At 43.4% G+C, this 27,996-nt stretch overlaps 1 protein-coding gene across 2 annotated transcripts in view; it reads left to right on the top strand.

The window, feature by feature from the left end:
• The window catches only part of PIK3R3 (phosphoinositide-3-kinase regulatory subunit 3), an 81,731-nt gene extending 58,940 nt beyond the window's left edge, over positions 1 to 22,791 (top strand). For both annotated transcript variants that reach the window (XM_074876147.1, XM_074876148.1), the window contains 9 exons: positions 5,224 to 5,335; positions 7,630 to 7,728; positions 9,177 to 9,357; positions 10,197 to 10,322; positions 11,067 to 11,209; positions 12,360 to 12,536; positions 13,359 to 13,433; positions 13,807 to 13,977; positions 15,406 to 22,791. In XM_074876147.1, coding sequence (XP_074732248.1) covers positions 5,224 to 5,335; positions 7,630 to 7,728; positions 9,177 to 9,357; positions 10,197 to 10,322; positions 11,067 to 11,209; positions 12,360 to 12,536; positions 13,359 to 13,433; positions 13,807 to 13,977; positions 15,406 to 15,607 — 1,286 coding nt within the window. In that variant the 3' untranslated portion in view covers positions 15,608 to 22,791. The remainder of the gene's footprint in view (positions 1 to 5,223; positions 5,336 to 7,629; positions 7,729 to 9,176; positions 9,358 to 10,196; positions 10,323 to 11,066; positions 11,210 to 12,359; positions 12,537 to 13,358; positions 13,434 to 13,806; positions 13,978 to 15,405) is intronic.
• Positions 22,792 to 27,996: the final 5,205 nt, after the last annotated feature.

The raw sequence follows: 27,996 nt of genomic DNA on the forward strand, positions 1-27,996 counted from the left end.
ATTTTGAGGCTGTGCCTTAAAAGTGTTAGAGAAATTGAGAAAAGTGTTTGAGAAATTGAGTAAGACTACAGAGAGGAGTTAGATTGGGGAGATTTTTTATTTTTAAAAAAGCTAGCCTACATTTTCATTCAAAGGCTTCATCCATACCTCCAAAGGGAAAACCCTTCTGTCCTTAAGGACTATGTCATTAAAATGTTAGCTGGCCTAACTGTGGATTACTTGCATGTTTCCATAGTAATGACACTTTCTAGAGCTTTGTATTACAGCTTGTAAGGTATCTACTGAACATCAGCCTTTTTGAAGATGGGTAACTATCTCGGAAATTGTCTGATCTGTTTTCTGCTTGTCACAATGTGGAGGGAGAGTAGATGGAGGGCATCAGAAAGAAGGCTAGTAAACAAGCTCGTGGAAGTGCTGAGAGACTTAAAATTGACCTTATCAGAGTACTTGGTAGTTGTGATTATTCAGAACAGTAAGACAGAGTTAATACTGCATTTAAACCTGCTATGCTTTTAAGTATCTGGCCTGCGGCTCTTGGAAGATACAGGAAGAAATAAGTTATGGAGCCATTCTTAAGACTGTGGCATCTGCTTTAAAACTGCAAATTAGAGTTTAAATAACTGGCAGATTTATCTTGTATGCAAATACTGCAGCCAAAGAAGAAACAGGCTGCTTGACTGGATGCTGTGTGGGATATAGCACTTGGAGACCCAAGGCTCTTCTTTTTTCACTCCTCCTGAATTAGTACCATTGAAAGTCCTCACACATAGGGCTCGGTGGCTCTTAGATCGTGTAAACTGGTGAAGTTTTTGATTCAAAACCTGACTGGGAAAAGTGCATATCTCATGGAGGTCATGGTGTATTTTGCTGAAGTTAAATTTGGGATTAATATAGCCTACTATTTTCTACAAGATACTTTAATTTTAAAAAAAATACAATGGTGCTAAACTTCAGACACTTGCCAGCTTGCTTGGTTGTCTTGGTGTTGGAGGGAGTTTGAATTTCAGGGAATCGTGTCAGTTAAATCTTGAGTAGCCTTTTTAAAAAGCAATCCTACTCAGTCAAGAAAGCATCAGAAAAATTACCTTGGCAAAGCCTAATCAATAGGTTTTTCTCTCCAAGGACCTGCGCTGCAGCTCTGCAGAGCGGCTCAGCTGAAGGTACCTGCTGGAGCCGGCACGGCAGCCTTCCGGGCCCTGACGTCAGCAACATCCGATCCCAGGCCTGGCCTGCATTGGCTGCCGCTGCCTCCACTCCATCACCAGCTCTTTTTTATTTCCCCCCTTCTAAGTGACACTGATCTGGGATTGGGATTTAGCTCAAGCTAGGCTGCTTGGGGAAGCTAGAGAGAGGGGACTAGAGTTGCTAAAGAAAGAAAAACTAGAGGTGCCCGCTAGTACGTGAGGGAGAGCCAGTCTGCTCTCATCACCGTGTGCCAGGCGGTCACTGAGGGCTGAACCTGATCTTGGGAATGTGCTCGTGTGGGAGTGGAAGGGTCCAACTGAGCTGCTGCCTTTTGGGTTTTGGAAAGATCTGTGCTGTAAAGCTGTCCTAGCTGTCATCATAGGGGGAAGGATGCTTGTGTATCTGGTGCTAACAGCAAGTTCTTTATTGGAACAGATAGATCCACTGTGCTGTTAATCACTTGAGATCAATGTTCTTTCTCTCCCAGGAAAAAGGAGGCAAGAAACCATCAGGATTATTCACTCTAATCAGAGCTTGTTTTGAGATAAAGTAAGGTTGTGCTTGTGGCTAGATTAGAATTGGACCCAGTTACATGGAAAGAAACATGGCTGCTCTTGAAAGCATTTCTGTTGACTCCAAGCCAACCTTATTTTACTTTACTGTAGGATTTTAGTGCTCTAATGTTCATCAAGTAAGGTATCTAAAACTCGATTTTTTTCAATTTCAGCCAAAGCTGTAGATTCTTTAAGGCTCTTTGTAGCTTCTCATAGAAACATCACAGGATTTCTAACAGGGTGGTTAGTACTGACTAGGTACTAGTAAAAACTTATTTTAGGATGTCTCTTCTAGCAACCCATTGGGCCAACACTGAGAACAGCAGTAGGGCGGATGCTGCCTTGTTACAGTGAACTTGCCGTGCCATTGCAAAATGCTCCCCTTGTGTCATCACAGGTTCTGGGCTGCAGGCTACCTTCGTGCTCAGTTCTCCATTTGTGCAGACTACAGCCATATTGGGCTGAGAGGGTAGCCAAGAAACACTGAAATGGATGGGCATGTTAGTCTACTGGGTAAAGCAATAGCAAGGGCCTGGTTCCATGTCCAAGACAGGGGAAAATCTATTATGACTCAAAGAGCTCAAAATATTGAAAGTAAAGAATTAGATACATAGCTTGCTGGAAACAGGATCCACCCTTGCAAATACTTTTGTATTTTTAAAATGTGCAAGCTATTAAAAAGCATTTCTCAAAGTCTATTGTGAAAAGGACTGGCTTCCATGAGTCAGGTTTTACAGGAACTGATCCAAGCCTTATTCTTCTCCCTGGAAGAATTTCCTTCCAATTTTCTCATGCAGAATGAGGTTCTGCAGACAACCCCCTGATAGTGAGAACTGATACTTACCTGTTAAGGGAAAGAAGGAAAAACCCCCACCTGTAGTAAGGATACTTGGTGTAATGGGTAGTGCTCTGTGTCCCTATGCCAAACTCCCATTCCTTACCTTTCTGGTCTTTGTTAGTTTGCTTTTCTGTGTGCAGTGCTTTGGAGTGAGCCCTAACAAAGCTGCTAAATAATTCCACAGTATAGAAAGGAGCAAGACTTAATCTTACAAGGAGGGCTAGAGAAGTATTCAAGTACTCTAGAGAATACTTGAAAGCCTCTCTGGAAAGCCCCTATTACCAGTGTAAAACAGGCTTTTACACTGTAAAATACCTTGAAGTTTTTGATGTCCAAGCCTTAACTTGCAAGACCCAGTGAAATAATTGCTGGTGCTGGTATAGTTTTCTAAGAATTCTCCATGCTCTTATATGTTTTTTTATATGAATCTTCATGCGCTTGTCGATGACTCAGAATCTACAAAAGATTCTAGAGCAGATCAGAACATCTACAGGTTTTCTGAACTCGGATTTACTGCCATGTGCAGACACTGATGAGACTCAGAACCACTGCGTCTGTCCTATCGCTTAGAGTATGTAGGGTAGCATGGGCTAGATGTGAGGTGGGGAGGAGGGAGGACCTGAAGACTTTTTCTAGTTCAGGAGCTTTGAATGGGGGAGATGGAACAGCACAGGGCACAGTAAATACAATTGACTTTACAGGCTTAGCCTGGATGTATGCTCCTCTGACCCAGCAAAAGTAGGATGGGGCTGGGAGCTTCAAGCCAAGTAGGGTTAGAACTGTGTCTTACTCTCAATGGTGCTTTGTACTAATACTTCGGTGCTATACAAACAACTGTAGTAGTTGAGCCTGGAATAACCAAAGCCTCCTAACCAGGAAGCTACTTCACTAAATCCAAAGGTTTCCACCTTCCTTTTATAACAAGACCTGCATTGCCTCACTAGATATGTGCACACCTGAAAGTTCCCAGCTCACCCCATAAAAAGAACCTGTATGCTACAGTTTAATGCTCAGTCTCACTGAATGAATGCTGCTATCTGAATCAGGTGTTTGGTCAGCAACCCCAGGGTGCAAACGTCTGGGTCAAGGTTCAGATTTAGTTTAGATTGGCTCGATTAAAGTATCTACTGGTTTGTCTGAGAACAGTGAAGTTACTGTGTCAGATATTCAATGTGAAATGGTATTTGGAGCTGCAGTTGGAACACTGTTTTCTCTTTTTTAATGTGGGAGGTGTGGCTCAGAGGTGAGCAGATGGATGGTGCCAAGCAGCACACCTCTCAGCGTTAAGCCATTCTGCACTGAAGCTAGAGATCAAAATCTTCTTTCTGCTCCCTTTATTTGTATTTCTGCTTATACGCTGGGATTGTGTGCGTCTGAAAGATGGCTGTTGTCAGTGTGTCAGGCCTGCTCGCTGATGCTTGTGTAATCTGATGGCTAGGGCACAGGGCTGAGAGCACAGATGTTCAGGGCCTGACTTAAAAATGCACTAGTAGCAAATCAGTGTGTATAGCTGTTTTCTTACTCTGAATTCAAATGTGACCTGTCCCTGTAAAACACTGTCTCATGAAATGCCTGAAAAATGCTCGGTTTCAGTGGCAGTGTTCTTGATGAAGCGTTCAGCCTCTGCAAAGCAGGGGAGAGCACTCGAGACATCTTTCTCAAAGAAAATAGTGTAATGCATTTCTGCTGACAGACAAGTCTCTACCAATACATAAGCATGCCTGTGGCTGCTGAATTCCTCCTGTGATAGGGCTTACATTCAAGACCACGATAAAGTTGTTTGAGCTAAAACTGACCAAATAGAGTTTCAGTGCATTGTATGCCCTTACATTGTGTAACCTGTTTTGAGAACAGAAATAAAAGCCTGTTTGCCTTGATTTTAGAATAGGGGAATTCTGGGCAGGTATGCAGTAGGCCTACAGATGTGCTGTTCTGCCTGTCTTTCAGGGTTTTGTAGCATCCCCTTTCCTGTGGTAAAGACTTCAGCTATGTAAAGTGGTGCAGGCACTCTAATAATGACATAGTGTCCCCTTTCCCCTTACTTTATCCCCTTATCACCTCATGTCCTGTAGTATTCAGTGTGTCATAGATTTTGTTCCTAACAGGAGTTTAAACGACAAATCTATTATGAAACACGAACCTTGGGTCTATGGTGGACATACCACTTCTCTCCTTAGCAGCATTTTTCCCTCTGAAGAAGAGCCCACCTGTTTGCTTTCACAGGTTGGCATAAGGACTGGTGACGCCTGAGCAACTGGAGTTTTTCCACAGTGGTGCACAGTGCTCTCCGGGCTGTGGCTTTCAAACACAATACACCTTTGTAACTTGTTGAGATTTAGGCGGTGATTGACCTTGTAGTCATGCCTGAGCCAGTCTTCCTTTTAACAGGAACTCATGTTTCCTCATACTCCTTCCCTTTCCTCTCCCTCAAGCATGTGTTTGGATTGAGTACCAGGAAATCTGGGATCGCAGTGCAGCTGTTGACTTCAAAATTCTTTGAAAATTACAAATTCCTTTTACTTTGAAAGAGCTTGAAATCCATGTTCAACATGCATTTTCTCTTGCTTTTTCACTGTTATATTTCATTAACAGTTTAGCAATTATTTTCTGCTGTTTACCTTTCTTTAATCTGTTCTTTATTTTCAGCTCTCCCTCCAAAGCCCCCCAAACCAATGACTCCAGTCAATACGAATGGAATAAAGGACAATTCCAGTTTCTCTTTGCAGGAAGCAGAGTGGTACTGGGGGGACATCTCAAGGTAAGCAATATTACTAAAATATATTAATTAAAATATATTAATATATGTTATTAAAAATAGAATAAGCCTGTTAAAATTCAAGAGAAAAAGAACATGCCTATTTCGGGCAGCATTTTACAGGAAGGAAAAGCTTCAGGACTGTACTTGGCAAAGCACCTAAATGAAAGTATTCGCCTGGATTCAGGTCTTGTGTTTAAGTTGTTACTGTTCTCGTGCAGATATTGCCAGTCTTGGTGACAGTTATTCTGGATTTCTAAACTTCTCCAGATACGCAAAGTCTTTTAAAAAGAGAAAATTACTTCGTTCAAAAGAAAAGTGCTTCTGAATGTGCTAGCTAATAAGGCTTTGTAAGCACACAATTCTGGGATGCATGCAGTTCAGCAAAATTTCAGTAGGAGGCTTGCTCAGGGTAAAAGGAGTTGCATTGTTGTTTTTGGTTTCTTTAACATTTGGTTAAAATTGTATCTGTATTAATTTCTATTACATGGTGGTATAAAAATAGCTCTTACAAATGCTAACCATCACCAGCTATACTGAGCAGATGATACAGACACATACAAAATAAATTAAGTTTTACCTCTTAAGGAAACCCTTTTCTATGTGCTTGAGAAAATAGATGGCTTGGGTTAGGTTCAGAAAATGAAGTGCCAGTTTTTATATACTTAATCGCATAAAAGAACTGAAGTGTCCAGTCATCTTTCTTCCTCTTAAGGCACTTCTGAAGAGTCTAGAGTTTAGAACTGTAAGGGGAGACATCAGCATACTGGGAGTGTGATCAGGAATTGCTCAAACTTGTGCACATAATACTTTGAAGCACTTTGTCAGATAGAGGCAAGAAGAGCGTGTTTGCCTTAGTTCATTGAAGTTCTGAAAAGGGAAATAAAGTTTTCATATCTTTATTGTACCACCCTTATCTTTATAAAGCAAACCTGCATAGATCTTGCTTTTGAAGGGCCTTGGCAGTGATATTTTTCTGTTAATTCTAAATCGAAGCAGAGTGGCAAGACCTGATCACAAAACCCACTAGGCAGGGTTTATTTAAAACTGCTCGATATTGATATCAGTTTATTGACTGTGGATTTGTTCCTCAATTAACAGTCCATGTGATGGCTGGAGCTAATGCAGTACAAATCACATTGGAGTGGCTTTATTAGATTAAAGTGTGATACGCAAATGTAAAGATGAAATTGTTTATGATCATAACTTGACAGCCAGCAGGTAGGTTGCATTGGGCTGGCAGGGCAGGAGCCATGTTCTTCAGTCAGGAACTTGTGCTGAAAATTTTGTCATGAGCTTCAGGGTGCAACCTGCAGGCATAAGCCCAAGCCCTTAGATCATACCTATCCATTCAAAAAGAAGGCCGTTTGAGTTAACTGGGTCCAATCTGTAAAATGTTCTGAGAGGAGTGAGCGAATATGCACGTGATACTTAATAGGAGTCAGTTTTACTAACAGAATGGTTTTCAGGTAGCTAAATCAAAGCTAAGGCTATTTTGTAAGAATACTTTTGTTCCTTAGTATTTGAACAAAAAAGCTGCTGTTGATTTTTCTTTGTAAGATTCAGGTAGGCTTCCTACCTTGCTTAGATAATGTTGAGGCTACCTGATAAACTTTAGTTTCCAAACGATTGTATTAAAAAGTACTTAGTGCTTCTACAAACCTGTGAGGGAGCTGTTATAAAGTGAGATGTAATCTGGGTGACATGGTCAAACCTGCCAAGACATTTAACTCTTGAGCTGAAACAATTTTCTTAATGCTTACAGGTACTCACTTTCACAAAAAGATTTCTTGTTTAGCTTAAAGCTCTGGAGTTGCACTGAAGCTAGCAAGGTTGTAGTGGTTTAAAACTGCTGTAAATAAGATGAGAGTCAAACCAATAATGAGTCTCTTGAGACTAAACCTGTGCTAAATTCTAGACACCTTTGAGCTATGATGCTAGAGACCACTCCTTAAGAAGTCAGGACTAGCTTCTCAAAGGGCACCTGTTTCCAGTGTGGACTTTAAAACCTGAGCAGATTACAAGGAAAGTTGGTGAACTGAGACACAGCCTCTACTGTTGCTTAAACAGAGACTTCTTCCTAAATGACAGTTGACTGCAGCTTCTATTTTTTAGTATAACTACGCAAGTTCAGACTTACTTTAGATGGCCTAAAAGACTGTAGAGCCTAAGCATGAAATACTGCCTCATATTTTGAAGATTATGCATGCTGGTGTTACGGCTCCAATATTGATACCTGTGGCAAAGATAATCATATACTTAACACTTCTAATTTTGCCTTCCTTTCCATTCTCCAGGGAAGAAGTAAATGACAAATTACGAGACATGCCAGATGGAACATTCCTGGTGCGCGATGCATCAACCAAGATGCAGGGAGACTACACTCTGACCTTACGGTAAGCATTGAGCAGTTGTAATCCGCACAGTGAAACCCTGAGTAGCTAGTTGCTATACCAGTGACAGCAGTGGCTGTGTCAAGCTGACGTGGCTCAAGTTGAGAGATGTTCCTAAAGGTTCCACTGATCACAGAATGAGCAAATGAATAGCCAGGTCTGATAGTTGGTTCTGTTCTATGCATTGAATCCTGTCCCTCCCTAAACACTACTGTAAGGATCTCTTTATAGATTAGATGGGACACGAGGAGGAGAGCCACTCTGTAGTGCTTCATGGTTTCAGGTCTGCTAAGGGAAAAAGGTATTTATAAACTAGGGCTTTGATTAATGGAAGGGTGTTGAATATCTCATCAGTGTACAGCTCTGGAGAATTGAACACGATGTCTTTGTGAAAAGAGTATCTTGTGCTTTCTGATCTGAAGTTTAGGAAATATTGAATTGGAGCCATATTTCTTTCTTCATTAAAATTGTCTGCAAGTGGCAGACTGCCCAGAGCTGCCCCAGCCCTGTCTACTGCAGTTAGGCAGCAGACCTCATGTGACTAGCTGCTGGTGCCTTGCCCAGCCTGTCCAGCCGCTTGCCTCTGCCAGGCTCCCAAGATTGGTTGTTAGAGGCGAACGGGCGAGGCGCATAAGCCACTGCCTCTGTAGCACACCTTTGGGAGTTACGATGATATGGTAGGTATTTGATCTTGCCTTGAAATTCCATTGTCTTAATGGCAGGTCAAGAGTGTAGTTTAAATTCTGCTTTGACTTCTGCCTTGAGGTTCACAGCTTGTGCACTAAGGTTTGGCATGATTTGGTTATTTTGCTGAATGCAGATGTCTTTAGGAACCAAAATTGAGAGTGCAGGAAGGACAGGATATTGTCTAAACAGTCTATTGGTGAAAAAAGGAAGAAATAAGCACTATATTTGGGGAAACTACTAGAATGTATAGATCTGGATAATGTAAAGTCCTAAACTTAACAACCATCTTGTAATCCTCAGAGGATTTTGTTTAGGTTCATGTATCCTGTGTTACCATCCGTTACTCAAAAGACTTGTTAATCACTGTATAAATGTATATTCAGTTGTATACTCTTAGTGACCCCAAATTGCAGGAAATTGTGGGTTTGGGTTTTCATATGGCTCCTTTATTCAGCCTTCAGCATCCTCCTCTTCCCTTGCAAAACTTATGGCAAGGCTAGGTCTTAAATACCATAAGCTGGCTCTAGAATGAAAACATAGGAAGATATTTACTTTGGGCTTTGCTCCTGTTCAAATAATATCTGATGATAATTCTGACTCTTAAACTACCAGTATCTGCTCGTATGTAAAGAATCCCTATGAAGGTGTAGAGTGTCAAAGCCACTTGCCCAGGAAATTCACTGGTGTCTTTGTTAGCAGCCTTAGTCTTGAAGCGGGATAGGAGGTACACAGTAAAACCTCTAACTGACTGTACTGCTTTACAGGAAGGGTGGCAACAATAAACTGATAAAGATCTATCATCGGGATGGAAAATACGGCTTTTCTGATCCACTGACGTTTAATTCTGTTGTGGAACTGATTAACCACTACCGCAATGAGTCTCTTGCTCAGTATAACCCGAAGCTTGATGTGAAGTTGATGTATCCGGTGTCCCGGTATCAGCAGGTAAGATCTTCATCGGACCCCAATATAGCTGTTAGTGCAGACAAGAAAAAAATTGCAAATGTGTGTATAATTTTGTTTTCTCTGTGAAATCTGATTTTTTTTTTGAAAACTGAGGAAAAAAAGGTGATTTTTCACATTTGACCTCACTTTGCTCATAATAATGGGTCTTCCAAATTGTCTAGCCATTTAAGCTTCTTCATTTTACCAAGCTTCCAGTCTCCATCTGAGCAGTCTAAGACGTGCAACAGACTTGAACCTCTGAGAAGCCTTTTTTTCCCCTTGGTCCCTTGTGGACCTGCAGGGCACTGTTCTGGACAGTGTTGCCCTTGAAGTACATATGATCCATGGCAGCTGCTCACTCTGTGCATAGCCTCTAAATTTTTCAAGAATGGTTTTTTTTTTAAAGTTTTATTCAGTAGCCAGAGACATTGTCTTGCATTAAGGAAAAAGAACTGCAGGGCTTTTTTTTTTTTTTAAAAACAAACAACAAACCAACAACTCTGATCTCTAACTTCAGATTCCAAGCAATTCACTTCCTCCTTTCTCCAATAGGGGATAGCAATCCTAGACCTAAGGTGTAGTGTGGTTTTGGAAGCTTAGTATTTTGACATAGTTCTTGGTGTCCCATAGTTCCAGTTCCTATTGTCTGTAAACTATGGAACTTGTTGAATGGAGGAAGGGGATTTAGATATGGTATTTGTGTTCTGTAGAAACCTGGTTATAAAAATGATGCTAAAAGCTGTAAAAAAAAAAAATGCAAACATGCATAAGTGGACAAATGAATACTCTTAAGGAAAAGCTGCTTTGCTTGAAGACTTAATAGCTTTTTGTATGTACAGGATCAGTTGGTGAAAGAAGATAATATAGATGCAGTAGGTAAAAAGCTTCAAGAATACCATGCTCAGTATCAGGAAAAGAGTAAAGAGTACGACAAATTGTATGAAGAATATACCAGAACATCACAGGTTGGTTCTACTTTAGCTATCTGTAGAGTCTGTTTCTTCTTTAAAAAGTAAAGAAAATTATTTTAACTTGTTATGGCTAATAAAGGCAGTCCAAGGTCAGAAAATACAAGGAAAAAGCTTAGTAAGTTGTGGAATAGAGCAAGGTGGTTTCAAAATTGATGAAAACAGTGAGTATTACTTGTTGCTGATAGTCCTAGAGGCATGGTGTAGGGCACAGAAGAGGAGCTGCGCTTCCTAGTATAAGGTAGAGTGGTGATGAAGGCCATCACCTACAGGCTTTGCAGTGCAGACTTCTTCCTTTGCTGGTGAGTATTTCCAGCTGCTGTATGCAGCATTGAGAACTGTAGAGGGGTTTGTCCAGGTTTTTTATAAAGTCATGTTCATATCAGATACCAGATATTATGCATTAAGGAAGCATGAATACAGTATTTGGACTGCTTCTTGTAAAATAAGATAGTTCATAGAGGGGGAGGAGGTTTGCTGGCAGTCTTCCTGCAAGCTAAGATGGAAAATATGAGTAAAATATTTGAGGGGTTTTCAGCCATGTGGGAGAGGAGGGTAAACTTGGAGGGAGTAAGTCTTCCCTGGACTTCCCTGACTCTACTAGGACACTTCACTAAATTTAAAACTGATTTGACTTGTGGGGGGAGAAAAGTTCATGTTCTCAGTCAGTTTAGGGAACATAATTGAGTCTTGCACTGTCATCTGTATCATGAACAAATGATGGACTCTTTCCTCACATAGGAAATTCAGATGAAGAGGACCGCAATTGAAGCATTTAATGAAACTATTAAGATATTTGAGGAACAGTGCCACTCACAAGAGCGATACAGCAAAGAATACATTGAGCGATTTCGCAGGGAGGGGAATGACAAAGAAATTGAACGGTAGGTTCTCAAGTTGTGTTTGCTTACACCGAAGAACTGGTGTCCACATTGACACTCCCATGAAATTCTGTTATATAATATTGCATCACATAAAACACTTTGTAAACTCAGTATTTTCTGTGAGACCTTCCCTCAAGGTGCCTGAACCTTCAGTAAAGCCCTCTTCTGTCAAGGAATTGCACTGTAGACAGAAGAGGTGGGAGATCTCTGGATTATTCTCTCTTCAGTAAATCAAGATACTGCGATGAGGACCAGGAGGGGATCAGGAAACAATAATTTCATTTGCTTATCCCACTTCTATTTGGGTTTGCTCAGAATATAATTCGGAAAAATCTTTACCTGTAAACTGTGAAATGTGCATAGATCTGGTAAATCTCATAGTCCGTAGTCAGTTTTAGTCACTTTCAAAAAAGAGCAGTATTTCATTGCCACTACTTGGTAGCTGATAGTGGCCATCTAACAGAAATTCAGTAAGGGCCTTATTTGAAATTGCCCTTCTGTGAAGATACTAGCAGAAAGAGATGTATCTGGGCCTTTGAAGAAATGCCAGGTCTAACTTGACACAGTGCTTTATGAATCACAGTAGGTTAACCTTAAAGAAATTTTTAGACTGAGAAGTTACCTTATTATGCGATTGTGCTGCTTCATTCTCACTAAAGATAAATTAACAGGGGAAATAAGTAATTTTCCTGAATTGTACCAAACATGCAACCTAATCTTGAATGAAGAGACAGGCAGCATTACTTCCTGGTAGTTCTTGATCAGTAATTGAAGTCTGCATCTGAAATCTTGTTAGTTCTGATACCTGTGGTGGGACTGCATAATTGATATACCAAAAAGTGAATCTGACAGTTAAGGAGGAATCTCTTCTGGTTTATCCTCCTAGAGATAATTTGTTCCTGCATCTCTGCCAGAAGGAAATATATTAAGGTAAACTGAAGGTTCAAACTATGCAAAAGGGTGGTAGGCCTTCTGGCAAGAGCTCTTTTCTGGCACTCTGACAGTAATTTTCATGTTAAGATGAGGCAGTCAAAGGGAGGAGCTGCTGTTATGGTAGTTCTTGTCATACTTTTATATAAGTGCTACCAGTAAGGTTCAGTCCTTCTAGACTGGTTTGACTTCACCTCTCCAACATTACACTTGTTTGCAGGATAATGATGAACTATGAAAAATTAAAATCACGTCTGGGTGAGATCCATGACAGTAAAATGCGCCTGGAACAAGATTTGAAGAAGCAAGCTCTGGACAACAGGGAGACTGATAAGAAAATGAATAGTATCAAGCCTGACCTAATTCAGCTCCGCAAAATCAGAGATCAGTATCTTGTGTAAGTAAGCCTGACCTGTACCTCGGAATAGTGTCTCTGATTAACCTGATTAATGACTGTTTCCATCAGGATAATGGGAATTTAATTTTCTTTTCATAACCAAAGTTGTGTGAGTGCTAAGGTACTACATTCTGGCATGGGATGTCTGAGTAATTGGTTGGCCTCTTCATGACTTAAAGAGCCTACCACAACTAGGTGCACATTCTGTAACTCCTGTAAATAAAACATTTGAGATAAATGAGTTATAAACAAAACCTGTGCCTGGTAATACAACAGACATTAGTACTTTTTGTGCTAGGTGTGGCAGATGTTGCTCGTACCCACTGTTGATGTCACTGACACCCCTGTTATCCAGGTCCTAATGTCCTTGGGCTGGACTCAGTGCACTAGGATTCTGGCAGAAGACAGAGGGAAAGATGCTGTCTCAGAAGGTGATGTTAGGAGGTTAGAAGCAGCCAGTGGCAATACCTATTTTGTTTTCCCAAGAGAAACAGGCAGTTGTCACAATTTGTATTCTGCTTCTGTTCTGGACTGCACTGTGCGGAGGCAGAACCTCTTCCTCAGCTCAACCCTTTTTCTTCATTTAAGAGGTGGCTTCATGGCTCCTTTCTGCTCTGTCCAGTAAAGGAGGCATCTCAGAAGATGATGCAAGGAAGCATTCTTATGGAATCCATGGTCTTTCTATGGATTTTGCTACTGGAGAACAAACTAAGCTCCAGACTCTTTCTTTGTGGGACCTCGTGTCTGAGCTTCAGCTTGCTCAGTAAGAAAATCCATACATGTACTCTGAAGTAACGTATTAATGCTCTCTTCTTCTGACAGATGGCTCAATCACAAAGGGGTGAGACAGAAGCGAATAAATGACTGGCTGGGGATCAAAAATGAAAATATTGATGAGTAAGTGTCACTATATATATGATTTCACTGAGAGGTGTTCCATTAATTAGTGTTTTCTTTTGTGGGGGTTGGTAATACAAACCACCAATTTCTCAGTAAAGCATTGTAGAAAAAGGAAGGACTGCAGAAAAAGGGAGAAATTCCTAGGGGAACTTTGTTGTGTGAGGCAGCAGCAACTCTGGAATATTTAGGATTAAACAAAGTTGGAACAATTAAGTTCTAAGTTGAAGCCTTTAATATATGTCCATTGGGAATCTGACTTCCCAACTTTGGTATGTTCTGGTATTTCTTTGATTTCTGCAAAAATAACTCACTCTGCTTGTTAACTCCTTTACTGACCATTGGTTAAGTTAACAAATTTATCCTCTTTCAGCACATACTTTGTGAATGAAGAAGATGAAAACCTGCCACATCATGATGAGAAAACTTGGTTTGTTGGGGATCTCAACCGTATCCAAGCAGAAGACTTGCTCTGTGGGAAGCCTGATGGAGCATTTTTAATTCGTGAGAGTAGCAAGAAAGGATGTTATGCTTGTTCTGTGGTGTAAGTCTATTTTCCTTTTTGTTTCAACTACTCAATGCATAAATCTCTACCACAGCTCTTTATTTTGGAGAACAAAAGCCAGGCCTAGCCTAGGCCTACCCATTGGAATGCGTTGCATGTTTGCAGGAAGACTAGCATGGTAAAAGCTTTGTTGCAAAAATGTGCTTTGAATATGCAATAACTGTAGTCCTAGCAGTCTCTTCAGTCACCAGTAGCTAGTACAGAATTCTGAAATATCCCAACTTGAAGTTCTACAGTCGTAAGTAAATTAAGGCCAAATTATCCCATACTCTTCCCTGCCAAGGAATACATAGGAAGAAGAAAAATGGGGCTGTAAAGCTGTAACATCTTCTGTTCTTATTTTCAGACATGGCCAACTCTAGATGCTTTCTCTTGTATGTTTAAGATAACGGTGGTGATGCTTCAGAGCAGATATTATTTGAGAGCAGTAGTTTTTATGACATTCACACAGCCTTGCTTTGATTTCTTGTGTTTCACTTCATTTTATGCCATTGTAATGGAGATCAGAAATACTCTGATTCCATTATCTAAAAACCCTTCAAGCCTGTTCTGGAGTGCAAAATGGCTTTCACTGATTTATTTCACGTGAGGTTAATTGCTTCTGAAAGCAAGTCTGGGAAATGAATATGTGAAGGTATATCACCTCAAGGTAACTGAAGATGGTATGTTCAAGATACTGTTTGTCTCAGTCACTGAAGGGATGGGTGCATCAGATACTTCTGCTTGGTTGGTATCATACTACAAGCTAGCAAAGGGATGGCATAACGTAACCTGTTCCTACATATGACTTGGATTGTAATAGGCTCCAATACAGGGATTACATAATACTTGATCTTTCTGGCAGATAAGTTTTTTCTAGCAGCTTTGGAAATACTGTGTTGCAGTAACTGCTTTGCCAAGTTAGGGACTCAGTTGCTATGACTTCAGATAATGAACCAGCTTGAACCCATGCCATGCTTAACATTAAAAAATGCACACTGAAGGTTAGTGCTCTATTTCATGAAATACTCTGTAGGTCCTGAGAATTTGTGGGTTTTGGCTGCTTCACTTAGTGGAAAGGTTTCCAGATAAGTTGAGCATAAAGTCGTTGCTGACTTCAGGTGCTTATCGTCTTGGTTAAGCTCTTGACTTTTTTTCCAAGAAACATTTGGAGAACAATGCAGTAGGGAATTGTACTGCTGGGATAGAAGAGGCCTCTTATGTGGATTATTATGCAAGAGTGTTTAATCGCATGCCCTGAAGCACTGTTTCTTCACAGACTATATTAATCTCCTCTACTTGCATGTACTGGGCCCTCCATTATGTAATTTAGTGACTGGCAGGGTTGCTGCGTTAGTTGATTGTTAATAGAGTGTCACTTTGGGTTTGTCCTTTGATGCTGAACTCTCCTGTTTCCTTTCCTTGCAGAGCTGATGGAGAAGTGAAACACTGTGTGATCTACAGCACTCCAAGAGGTTACGGGTTTGCAGAACCATATAACCTGTACAGCACGCTTAAGGATTTGGTTCTTCATTACCAGCAAACATCCCTTGTCCAACACAATGATTCCCTAAATGTCAGGCTTGCCTATCCTGTCTACGCACAGATGCCCCCCTCTCTCTGCAGATAAATTTTGGGGAGGAGGAAAGTGTTGGCTATCTTGGATTCTTTTCTACAATTTTTATTAGAACTTGGAGGGCATTCTTTCTCCTTAGACTGCTTGTTTTGCACAAGAAGTGATTCTGTGAATGTGAATCAAAAAGAGGCCTAGCAGCAACAAGACGACAACTTGGGTGTAGGTGTCCTGGTGCTACCTTAAAAGCTCAGCTGTGCTTTTACACTGATACTTTTGTTTCCTTATGAGGGGAATAAACTCAACACAATGCATACAAAAATACTGGAAGCAAAACATCATTTTATGGAGATAATTTTTTGCCAGGCACCTTCAGTGGAACTTCTAATTGGATTTTGTTTTCTCTTGTTCTTGTAGAGACAATTTGAAGCCTCTGTTTGAGGCATCAGTAATGTCTTTCAGTCTTAAACTCCCGAGAAACTAGGGGGGAAACTCTACCACAGCAATTCTTCTCTGTTAATTTTAGCAGCTTCACTGCGATTCAGCCGAACTTCCAAAAGAGGGCTTGTCTTGAGGTAGCATGGAATTTGGTGAGAGAAGACCAAAGGAATCATGGGAAAGCTTCAGGTTTTTATTTAAATGGAAAAATGCTTGTAAAGAAAAGTTATTTTATTTTTTTGCCAACAGTAACAAAGTTTTGGTTTCAATGGCACTACAGGTCTTCACTTAAAGGAAACATTTATAACCAAATTGAACATACCAAAACTTTGTTTGTTGCTAGATTGAGCACTTATGGGGAAGGTTGCATTAGCATCTGCACATACTTTCTACACCAAAACTTGAAACAAATAAAAGGAAAAGCTAAACATTGTGTGACTTCAAAACACTAAATTTGTCTGATCTGATGTAATTGCTCACTCCTCTTTTTTTTTCACTTACCCCCTTACTCCCATTCCTCAGCTTGGGATTCTGTTTTCGGTTTTTAGTGATACTGTGCTTCAGAATGTAAACTAGAATGAAGCTTGCACTCATCTGTTGCAGTTCTCTTGCTGAACAATGACAGACTCTTGTAACACTTGATTTTTGGTATGGAAGAGGTAGATGCAATTGAATGCTTCTGGATGGCTTATTGTACCAAATTCTTCCATGAGGTGTAGTCATTTCCAGTTGTATAGAAGTGAGCATGCTAATTATAGATCTCTGATTTGTTCTTTGCAAGCTAGGTTCTGAACTCTCATGCCACTGCAGCTAAGCAAGATTTTACACTGGTATAATCTAAATTCCCTTGTAGTTATTTTGGACATGATGCAAAACACAGGAAGGGAAGAGAGCTGTACTCTTCAGTTATTGGGTGTCTGGTACCATCCTTTGGCAAGGGCTGCTGTCAAATACTGGCGTGGGTAGTCCTGGGCTTCATCAAGTATAGCAATCATCCAATAAATCCCCTCCCTGGAAAGTATACAAAGCAGCTTATTTCCATTCCTTAAGCTTCTAAAATGAAAAAGAGCTAAATTTGGCAAACTGAACCACTTGGCATCAAAGCGCAACTGGCAAAGTAATTGTTCAGTATGCAACCTTGAAAGTTACTTTTGTTCCTATTACTGGAAGCAGTTTCCTTGCAATGCACCCATTGTGTGGGACAGGAAGCAGACAGTCATGCAGGTCTGAGAATGCTCTAGACCTGTTTCTGACCCTGGGGCTTATTTCCTGTTCAAATGGGGGTTTTTTTTCTATGCCTGGGCAGTAGTGCCAAGCTTGTTGATGTTTAATGTTTACACTAGAAGTATTATTTCACTGAATGTCATGAATTTGCAAGCAGGGAAACGACAAGGCTGGAGCACTGACAGCCATTGCAGGAAGGGTTGTCTGGTTGCCTGGCATGCCTGTGAGATGTTTTATTTTGCACTAATGACCCTGACGCATCCTAGGCACTTTCTAATCAGCCAGAGTGCAATCTACAGGCAAAGAATTGTGTAGATGCCACTTTTCTAATTAAATGAAACACTACAAAACTTAGCCAAAACTGGGTGAGAGAAGAAAATTTACACAAGCTGCTATGTCAAAGTGACCCACATCTGCTCATGTGTCCCTTCTCTCCCTCCTCCCCAAGAAAAAGAAAAATGAGATGTAGCCTTTGCTTGTAGTGAAAATCTGGAATGGATTCCTTAGTGGTATATGGACATGGAAATTTTTCTTTTTAAAGAAACTTGCCCTACCTCTTGGATAATTTGCAGTTCTAATCTGGTAGCTGTAAAGCTGTCCTTCTCACACCTCTTGTGCATCTAGCATTCCCTTGGTGTTGGGCTGACTCCAAATGTCTGATGAGGGCAATAAGTTCAAAGACACAAATGATAGCCAGGTGCCTCATGTGTGTGGAAAAACCTGTGCGAGAGGAGTGTCTGATTGTTTTCTCTGCCTTTGCAATGTTGCTGGGCTCTCCTCTTAATGTTAGCATTTGAGGCTGATGGGGCACGTATTTCTGATCCTGTTTTTGTGACAGAGGCAACCTGGCTGAAGTGTTTCACATCTGCCCTGTTTTTAGGTAGGGCTCAGTTTTGTTTTAAACAAGCGCAGGTCTACTTTCAGGCTCATACATCCTGGCACACCCTCGCAGTACTGACAGCAGTGGGATAGCAAAGTGGGACTGTCTGAAGTTTCCCTGTAGTGGAATCTGACTGATCCTGTGAGGTCTTGGTCCAGGCTCCGGCCTCAGCTCTGCCAAGGTAAATACAGTGTAATTCCATTGGCATCCATGAAGGTAGCTTGGCTTTATAGTGGTGTGAGTGAGTTGGGATTCTGGCCCCTTGCTCTCCGAGATCCATTTGCTAATCGCAGGTGATGTATTTGCTGTGAATGATGCACTTGGAGCCAGTAAGCCATCTTGAAGCATTCTTTGAAATTCTGTTTTGCCCAAACCTTCAGATCATGGCTATGGGCAGACTAAGCCCATGTTCCTTGTATTTGGCTCCATTATCCTCAGCAACCTCTCTGAGTCTGTGTTTTGCCGCTGTATCTCTCTGTGTTTGGTTTAGGTGCCTAAGTCCGAACTGCTACAGTTGTTCCCCTTTGACTCTCAAATGCTGTTGCACAAATTCCTTTTGCATCCATTTTGCACTTGTAGGGCAAATGAAAAATGTATATAAACTAGTCTGACTTGTAGCTGGTGTGATCCATGGGGCAAGGGCTTCGCCCTGCCGCACTCACTGCGCTTGGCCTAATTCTGTTCACTCAGTAGCGTTAGACCTGTGAGAAAACTCACGGCTTCCAGGAGCTGGTCTACACTTGCATGACTGAGAAATCAGAAATGGGCCTGTGAGGTGCAGGATTACACCCTAGTATGAAAAGCAGCTGTTAAGCCTAAAACAAACACAGGAAATGTGAACATAAAGGCAAAACAAAGGAACTCAAGTTCTTTTGAAACAGTAAGATGCAAGAAGGTTTTGGTTTCAAGAGTCAAAACGTCGGGAGGAGGAAAGGGGGAAATAGTCTCACTGTTGTAGCAGCTGTCTGTTATCGGACTGCAGTTAGAGGAGTACTGATCTCGTTGACCCATATTGTATTAAATATATATGTAGAGTTAAATAAATAACTTTTGCACAGTGTTAAATGGGGGTGGGGGGAATGTTGAAACTCAAATATGCACAGTTTCTTCTAATCTGTTCTGAAGTATATTTGCAGGGATCAGGGGTGATTCAGTATTTTGTATTCGTATGGATGGAAATCAGGTCTACTTCCACAGTTGCCATTGGCCCCATTGTGTCAGCCACGAGTGCCATGTTTTTGAAGTTAGTAAGTTATAAATCTTTTCCCACTAGTTTCTTTATTGATTACAAGTAATCTTAGAATGGGAAGAACCAATCTAGAAACAGAGGGGTGTCCTGGCAGACGCTTCACTAGTATGTGAAGCAGTAATATGTTGACCGGCCACTTTCTGATACTGGAGTGCTCTAGATTTGTGGGTTGTACTTTGGTTTTTGTTTTTTTTAATTCTCATCAGCAGTGGATTGGGTTGCTGCTTTGCGTCGTTGGTAGTTGCAATCTAGAGTTCTATCCAGTACAGCCCTCTGTCTTATGCCAAAAATAAAATGCTCTTTCCATTCTCATCTCTTTTGATGTGGCAGATGGTCAAGAAGTTTTCCATTTAATGTGATGGGCCTGATTCTTTTCTCGCTGACACTAGTGTAAGCAAGACTTCCACAACTGAAAGCCATTCCCAGGAAAAGAGCTTGTATTTAATCATACCTGAAGTCAAGTCACAGCGGGGCAAAAATCAAAGTTTGTCCTTCGCAAAGCCAGGCAACTGTAATGGGGACTGTGGAAATGAATGTTGACACTTAGTGCTGTTTTGGGGAGGACAGGGGAAGGAGGAGGGTCTGGGTTGCCCCAAATCCTGGGCTCTCTGCAGGCTTGGGTGGCACCATGTCCGTAACTGAACGCTGTGGCTGTTTAAAACAGCAGAATTGCTATAGGAGTGTCACATCTTAAGTTTGGAAAAGCCCCTTATTTGGTACTTGAACAATCTTGCTTCTGTTTTTGAATGTCTGTTTATTTTTTATTTTTGTTACACTAACAGGGAATAAAAATCTGAAATGTTAGTGAGTCTTGTATGCTTGCTGCATTGTGCAGACATGAAACAGGTACTGCTTGTGGATCAGGAGGGGTAAGAGACAGGTTCAAAATGCAGTTTTACAAAGCACTATGATGTGTTGGGGGTTGTTTTGTTTAGATCATGTTTAAAATCAGATTTTCGTAGGTGTAGTTTCCTTATGTTGATTTACAACCTCTGCTTTTGGAACAGCAAAAATCAAAATAACATTCCTGAAGAACAAAGATGCTGTGAGGGGAGGGGGCTTAGGCTTGCTCAAATTCAGTGTTCAAAGCAAATAGCTTTAATGAAGAGGAAGGGTCAGCATCCTAAAGCATCCCTCTGGTTGTAGTTTGATGCAGCAGTAGACAGACCATGAAGTAGGACCTCTGCCTTGAACCACAAAAGAAAGAGGACATGCCAGAGCAGACCCTTCCCTTTAGAATCATTGGCTGTACTCTCCTTAAATGTGCGTGCAAGGAAATAGTCAGGAAGTTAATAGAAGTCCTTAAGGACTTGCTCCTCTTTCTGTATTGGAAGGGAACTTGCATTGCTGATCCCCTCGTTTCCCTTGGCACAACCCTTGCAGCCAGAAGGGAACCGAGTTACTAGCCCAAATAAACGTGGGCCTGTTCGTGAAGCAGCTCGGCTAGTTAAGTACTGCGTGAGGAGTAGCTTTGGATGGGGTTAGATGAAGTTTGTCCAACATTTTTGTGAATCTTGCATTCTGTGGGCAGAAATACTTTCCACCGAATGGGAAGGGAAAAAAAAATCTCTCTTGAAATCTTTTCAACTCCTTCCTATTTGTTCACAGGGGCAGATAGGGAGCTTTAGCTTGTTAACTGTTTAGATGATTGCAGTGCTTGAAGTGCTGGTCTTTGGGGCTGGCTCCATACAATTAATGCAGAATTTGCTTTTTGGTTTTTTTTAATTGCCATTGGCATAGGCTTGCCATGTTTTATGACTAGACTCACCATTTGTTCTAAAATTTGCCTTTAAAAAATGTAAGATGAGCTTGAGAGGCAAAAAAAAAAGTGAGGACAGGCCCTTATTGATATAAAAAATGCCTCGTTGATCAACCTGTATTAGAGAAAGCAGCTTTAATTTGATGCCTCCCTCCACCACCTTCCCTTGGGATTGCTTCTGTGAAATCAGCGTGGGCAAATGAAAGGGGGATGTTTCCCTCTCTATTCAGCAGTGCTGTACCCACGTGCTTTCCAAGTGCTCGTAGCAAGGGGCTCGGGATCATTTGGAAAAATGATTGCATCCAAAGACAAAAAATGTCTCCAAGGGTGAATATCACCCCCCAGCATCAGTCTCATCGCTTCAGGGGAGTTGTAGGATGCTGGGGCCAGCCGTGAGCTGCCCCCGGGTCTCTGTTGGGTGCAGTGGGGGTTCACGTTCGGTCGGCTGGTTGGGGTTTTGGTCTGTTTTGTTTTTGTGAGTGACTTCTACATCCAGCAAAGATATGTTCGATGATACCTGTTAATTTTGTATATCTGGCTGTTTATTGCACCATGGGATTGTAATGGTCTGCATCATCTGTGTGTGTGTGTGCGCGTGCGTGTGTGTATATGTACTGTATGTATATAGATATATGTAAAATATATTCACGTACACATTTATATGCATTAGCTGTAAGTGGCACTGCCCCTTAAAAATAAAACAAAATTCACTGTTAGCACGTTCTGCCATGTGTTTAGGCAGAATTGGCTTTGTTTTTGTCAAATGAAAAGGAGTTTATTGTGTTCATCTTGCATATGTGCTTCTGAAATGCCGAACTCTGGATTTCCTTGGGGGGTTACTACTTTATTTGTAAACCGAATTGAATTGGAGTGTTACTTACTCTGGGACAAAGCATTCAACTTTGTTCCAAGCAAAGGTTTAGCAAAAGAAACCCTCTCGCTCTCCTGTGAGATGCAGTGAACGTTTGCACGTTTCATTAGACCCCCAGACCCCCTGTCCAGAGCTGATGTGCAATGGGTGGTGTTGGTACGTGTCCCTTAGTGAGTGGACTCTTTGTATAAGGTGTGGTTCAATGTAAAGCATGAGTGGGTGTTTGATCTTGTATCGAGGGCTGAAATAACAGCACACTCCTTTGTACAACCTTTGCATTAATGTTTCTGCTTTTCTTTGACTTCTATTTTCTTTAAGGGAAACTGCATCTGTTAAGAACCTGCTTCTCCAGAAGCTATTGAAATACTTTGTTTTCCGGATGAATTCCAGCATGTAACTTTGGTACTCTTGTTTGTTATTTGTGTAAAACCTGTTCCTCTGTCGTTTATGGTGTAGTCAGGGGTGGGGGGGTGGGGGGGGAGAAAAAGAAAAAAAAAAATCATGTAGTTTAACTTTTAAAGAAAAGAAACAAACTGCTTCATAAGGAAACCAATTGTATGTTAGTGTTTTCAGACAAGTCATCCTGTAGTTTCTAGCTCAGTAATGCAACACTGTACTTGTCACCAGGTGTGTTACAATTTTGCTGTACTTTCTTTTACTAGATGGTTGGGCTTTTAAATCCCAGACACTAAGCATCCTGGGCCTACTTGCTCTAGATCGAAAAAATGCAATAAAAAAATTGCAATAAAGCACATTGACATGTAATGTTTTAGAAGGATGTACTGACAGCTGTTTCTAATAAATTCAGAACTGCAGCGTGGTCGGGCTGTCGTGGTGTTAGCTGTGTTTGTGTCTCCTGGCTGAGGCCATGCACATCATCTTTAACAGAGACTTTAAAAAAAGAAACCCTCTCTGGGATGAGAGAGGAATACATGTAGCACACATGCTTAATGGAGCTTTCCCTCCATTCCTTTTACAGCGTCTTTAGAGAGAGCAGGAGCCATCAGCGCTGTTCTTGCATGCCTCATTTCTTCCTCTGCTGTCAGGGAAGACCACGGTTGATGACGCCACTGCTGGTGCTGGGTGGGGAGGAAGGGCCGCAGCGGTGAAGCAGCCTTCCGAAAGACCCAACTCAGCTGGATCCATTCGCTTAGATCCTTAATTTTGCAGGAGTTTTAGAAATCACATGTTGGTTTCCCAGTTCCTTCATGAGCACCAAGCACTGGGGCCACTGAAAAAGGGTGAGTTTGCAGGTGCTGTTGCCAATCCTCTTCTCTTTCAAGCGCAGGTGTAGCAGGAGGGTCCCACCACCCTCAGGGTCCAGGCACTGCTGCACCCACAGTCCCAGCATTTATCCCTGTGCAGGGCTGCAACTGCTGGCTCTGCTGCAGCCATGGGAGATCTGGGGGGGTTACCACAGCAGCCACTGCTCCCATAGGTGTTTTCCATTCAAGGTCTCAAGAGCTGCTGGGGACAAGCTCAAGGTGCATGGGGCAGCCTGAGGGTGGCCAGCCAAGGAGCTTGGCCTGGGCCAAGCTTGAGGGCTGACACAGGCAAATGGAGGATAGACTTGACCCCTCAAACTTGGGAGTCAGATGCTGTGTTGCTGCAGCATCCTTGGAAAATGAGGGTACGGTCAGAACTGGTTTGTATGGGGCTTGGCTGGTCGCAGTTGCAAGTGGCCCAGTGTTTTTGCAACCCAATGAGTGGACGTTTCTGCAGACTGCTGAGCAACTTTTTTCCAACCTGCTGAGTTGACCATTTAGAAAAAAATGCTGTGCTAGCATTTTCTCACATTGCAGAGTAAGCCCTTTTGGCTGCTGAGTCAGCATTCCCTCCATCGCCAGAGCCACAGGCCCCTCTGCCAGCAGGCAGGGAGCACCAAAAAGGGCAGAAAAGCCCCTGGTCACAGTGCAGGGGAGCAGGGAGCACCTGCACGGGCCCTGAGGGCTTGCTCAGCTATCTACCTTTATACCTAACAAGGAAGATGCCCCATGTTAAAGCACCTTGTTTTCAGGTCCCCTCTGCCTGCAGTTCTGCCATCAGGGATAGGACACAGCACTGGAGGGATCGGGAGCCATGTGGAGCTGTGAGTGTTGCGGGCCAGTGTCCACTGCATCAGGAGCCCCAGGCACCCAAGCGGGAGGAGAGTGAAGGGGAAACATCAGCAAGAAACTGGGAGGACTTTGCAAGATGCTCCTGAGGACTGGCTCTTTTTTATTATTATTTAATTTATTTATTTTTAATAAAGGCTAATGAGGTAGAATTACAGGAAAGATGTAAGTCACTAATTGGCGAATCATTTTTCAGGGCTTTGCCAGACAGTTCATTTCGTTATGAAAACATTACAGCTCGGAGCCGGCGTAGGAAATTTCCAAGCGGCTGTGCTGACTGGATGGAAAGAAAAACACCTCCCAGCTCAGATGTCTTCTCAGAGAAAGGGCAGATCGCTGGGATTTTTCCATCCGCTGCAGAGCTTCCTGCAAGTCCCCTGGGTTCAACCCCCAGTCACGCACGGGGCCCTTCCCAGGGGCAGGCAACAGCCCTGCACCCCCCACGCATGGCACCACAGGGCAGGGGTGCGGGATGGATGGACAGATGCCCCCGGAGATGCTTTCATGGAATTCCTGTTCCCCCAGGGCAGGAGCCGGTTGTAGTGGGGGATTCATGGGAGGATTTTACTTGTGGGGAAAAACCTGGCGTGAAAAAAAGAAATCATCTCCAAAAGCCTGTTCTCCAGCCAAAATGTCTCAATATGTAGGGCACCAGGGTTTGGTTCGAAAGCCTGGGCTTGTTGCAGCAACCAAGCTGCTCTGCTTCTCCTCCTTGGTTTCAGCTCTCAAAACACACTTATTTTAGTCTAATAGTTTAGTTTAATACACACCGTGTTGCTGGGTCACAGGAACCACATAACCACAGACATATTCATAAATAAGTGGCAAGGCAGTTAAGGTGGGCTGCATGGTGCCTTGAGCTGCCCAAAACGGTGGGAGGTTCCTTATGGAAACCTTGAGGGACATGGTTGCCTGTCCCCTCCAGCCAGCTCCAACATGCCTGGCTGGTGCATGGGACCCATGAGGCTCATCTGCCATGAACGAAGCAGCTGAGCATGGAAATGCAGCTGGGATGGCTTCTTCTCACACCAGTCCCCACCATGACCAGGGTCTGGGTGGGTGGAAAGGTGTGAGGAAGGAGGGTGCAGTCTGCATCCCCAGGCAGTGAGACCCCCCAGGGATGCACAACCTGGCCAAGCCCCAGGAGGAGGATGGAGGAGCGTTCGCCCCAGCCATGAGCCACAATTCCTCCCAGTGAGATGTGAGATGCAGCATTTCCCTCTCCAGAGCTTCAAGTCCAAGGAGCTAGGGGCTGGCAGCTCTCAAGTAAATTGGTGAATTAGGGTTGGACACAGACCCAGAATCATGAGAAATCTCGTCATCTCACTCACCGGGTTTTATCCAAATTGGAACAAAATGTTAAAATATAAAATTTGACTCTGGACAATACTTTCAAGGGGGAAAAAAAAACACACCATACAACACAATTTTGGTTCAGCTGGCACAGTCCCACACCAGCATTAGCCCTTCTCTACCAATACAATACAAACTCCCAGGGAGGTTTGAAGGACGGAGGCTTCGCCCTGACCAAGATAAACCGCTTCACTGGCTACTATTTTCTCCCTGGATTTTCATCAAATCTGCAATTTCTGATGGCCAAACTTTCCCCCTGGGGAAATCTGGCTTTTGTGAAGAAGTGGTGAGTAGGGAACAAGCTGCCAGGGCACCCTCTGCATGGCAGCTTTGTACTCCCTGGGACAGAGGACACGGCAGAGCAGGGAAGGAAAGGTGCGGATCACCAGCCCAGGCTGCTGCCTGCCCTCCTGCCCCCAAACCCATCCTCGGTGGCAGTGGTGGCTGCCGGGAAACATCTCAGCCACAACCACCCAACCACTCTCCCCTAGCCTGAACACTGGCTCATGGACCATGGAGCAAAGCCTGACTCCAGAGTCCTCATGGGCTCCCACTCTCCTCCGCAGTGCTGTCTGCCCCCAGAGACCTTTTCCTTCCCCATCCCCACCAGACCTGAGCCGCAGGGCAGAGTCTTGAACTCTTAACTCTCCCTTGGATCTAGAGGAGTGCAGGCAGCCTCCATCCCAGCTCCTCAGGCCCAGCTGGCTCAGCCTCACTGTTGCCATGATGCAAACCAAAGCAATCCAGGGCCCAGTTCCCAGAAGAGGGATAAGGAGCAGGAAGAGGAGCATTAACTGTCGCAGGACCCTGGGGGCAAGTAAAGTGGGATGGAGCATCTTGGGCAAACCAGGATGCCAAGAGGGCAGGGGCCAGGATGTGCCCCTCCATCCAACGGTGCTGCGAGGGCAGCAGATAAACCTCTCCCAGGGCTGTTGCATGGGCTCCTGGGAGAGATCTCCGCTTTCCAGGCTGCTGTAGCAGGTCTCTGCCCAGGTGAGACACTCACTAGCCACAAGCCTGCTGTAAGCAGAACTGGCACTGGAGCATTTCCCAAACCTTTTCCCTTTCCTCCCGCTTTTAAGGGAAGGGGCTGGGTGCAGAGCCAGCCCACCCGCTCTGGGCAGGTGCTGTGCACGCTCCTGTGGCTGCTCTGCCAAAGGAAACACAAACATCCTACCCAAAGAAAGCACTTTTCATCAGCAACACAGGTTCCCATTTTTTCACAGGGCCAGCCTGTTCTGGGCAGCTTTCCCCACCACACTGCCGGGCTGAGCAGGAGCCCAGCTGAGCTTTCCAGGCTGGGCTTTGGCCAGAGCCGCCCTTCCCACCCTGCGTTAGATCCACCAAAACCAGTCAACATGACCACATCCAAGACCTGGAGAGGGTTTAAACTGGCTTGATGTGAGACACTTCAGAGTTAAAGAGCCTTAGACTCAAAGTCCCTCTTGTCCTAGGGATGTGGGGAGCTGGAGATGTGGGACCTGGGGATGTGAGATCCTGGGGACATGGGTCCAGGGGTATGCAGGACCTTGGGTATGCAGAACCAGGGGGCATGTGGGATGTGAGGCTTTTGGACCCAGGAGATTTGGGACCTGGAGGATACAGGACCTGGAGGATGTGAGACCCCATTTCTCCTTACTTCTGGCAAGGGGAGCTTTGGGCAAACCTGGCTGTTCCCAACCCTTCAGGGGTGATGAGCCCCCACACATAGAAGCAGGGAAAGGAAGGGAAATTCCAGTTTCATGGAGTGGTGCAGCTTATGAAATAGGCCAGGACAACAAAAATAGCTAAAAAAAAAAAAAAATTAAAAAAACCAAATGTAACTTTGGCCTAAAGTTTGGGAAGACATGAGGCAAAGCCAGGAATCAGAGCGGAAGAGGGGGTGAGCAGGAATGTAAGGGCACTTGGACACACATCACTCATGGAATAAATAGCTCTGGGTATTTTATACCTGCCCTCAGTGGTGGGCGGGCAGGCAGGGAGAGGAGCAGCAGTGGTTCCTCATCCTGCACCCCTGCACCCATCAAAGCGTTGCCGCCGAGTCAGAGCTGGGCTGGTCCCCGCTGGCTCCCGGCACCTGCCCTGGCAGAGCCGGCACGGTGGCAGCACGCAGCCTCCCCGGCTGCCGGCGGGAGCGAAGTCCACAGGGGCAAACGTGAGTCCGAGGCCCCCAGGAACAAAGCGGCCTTTCACGGCAGCGGCTTGGCCAAAGAAACCGGGGAATATTTCTGTCTAAGGGCTTCCAAACGGCATCTAGCTTTGATCCCAGACACGGGGTGGGTTGTTGGGGTTTTTTCTTTCCTTCTCCATGTTGCTCTTATTTTTTTCTTCCTACTTCAAGGCATAATTTTTATGAGTGTTTATAATTTCTAGGAGAAATTTCTTGCTGCTCTGGGAAGGAAACCTCTTGCTGGGAGCAAGGTGAAGGTGATTCATGGCCCCTTGCAAGGGATTTTGGGTGCAGCATCCCAGGGTATGCCTCCCACAGCCCCTCTGAGGACACATGCACCCCTCCTTTGCACCCAAGGGTCCTTCTGAGTGAGAGAAGTCTCTTCCCC

Source organism: Strix uralensis, chromosome 8, assembly GCF_047716275.1.
Source record: "Strix uralensis isolate ZFMK-TIS-50842 chromosome 8, bStrUra1, whole genome shotgun sequence".
NCBI classification, from domain to species: Eukaryota; Metazoa; Chordata; class Aves; order Strigiformes; family Strigidae; genus Strix; species Strix uralensis.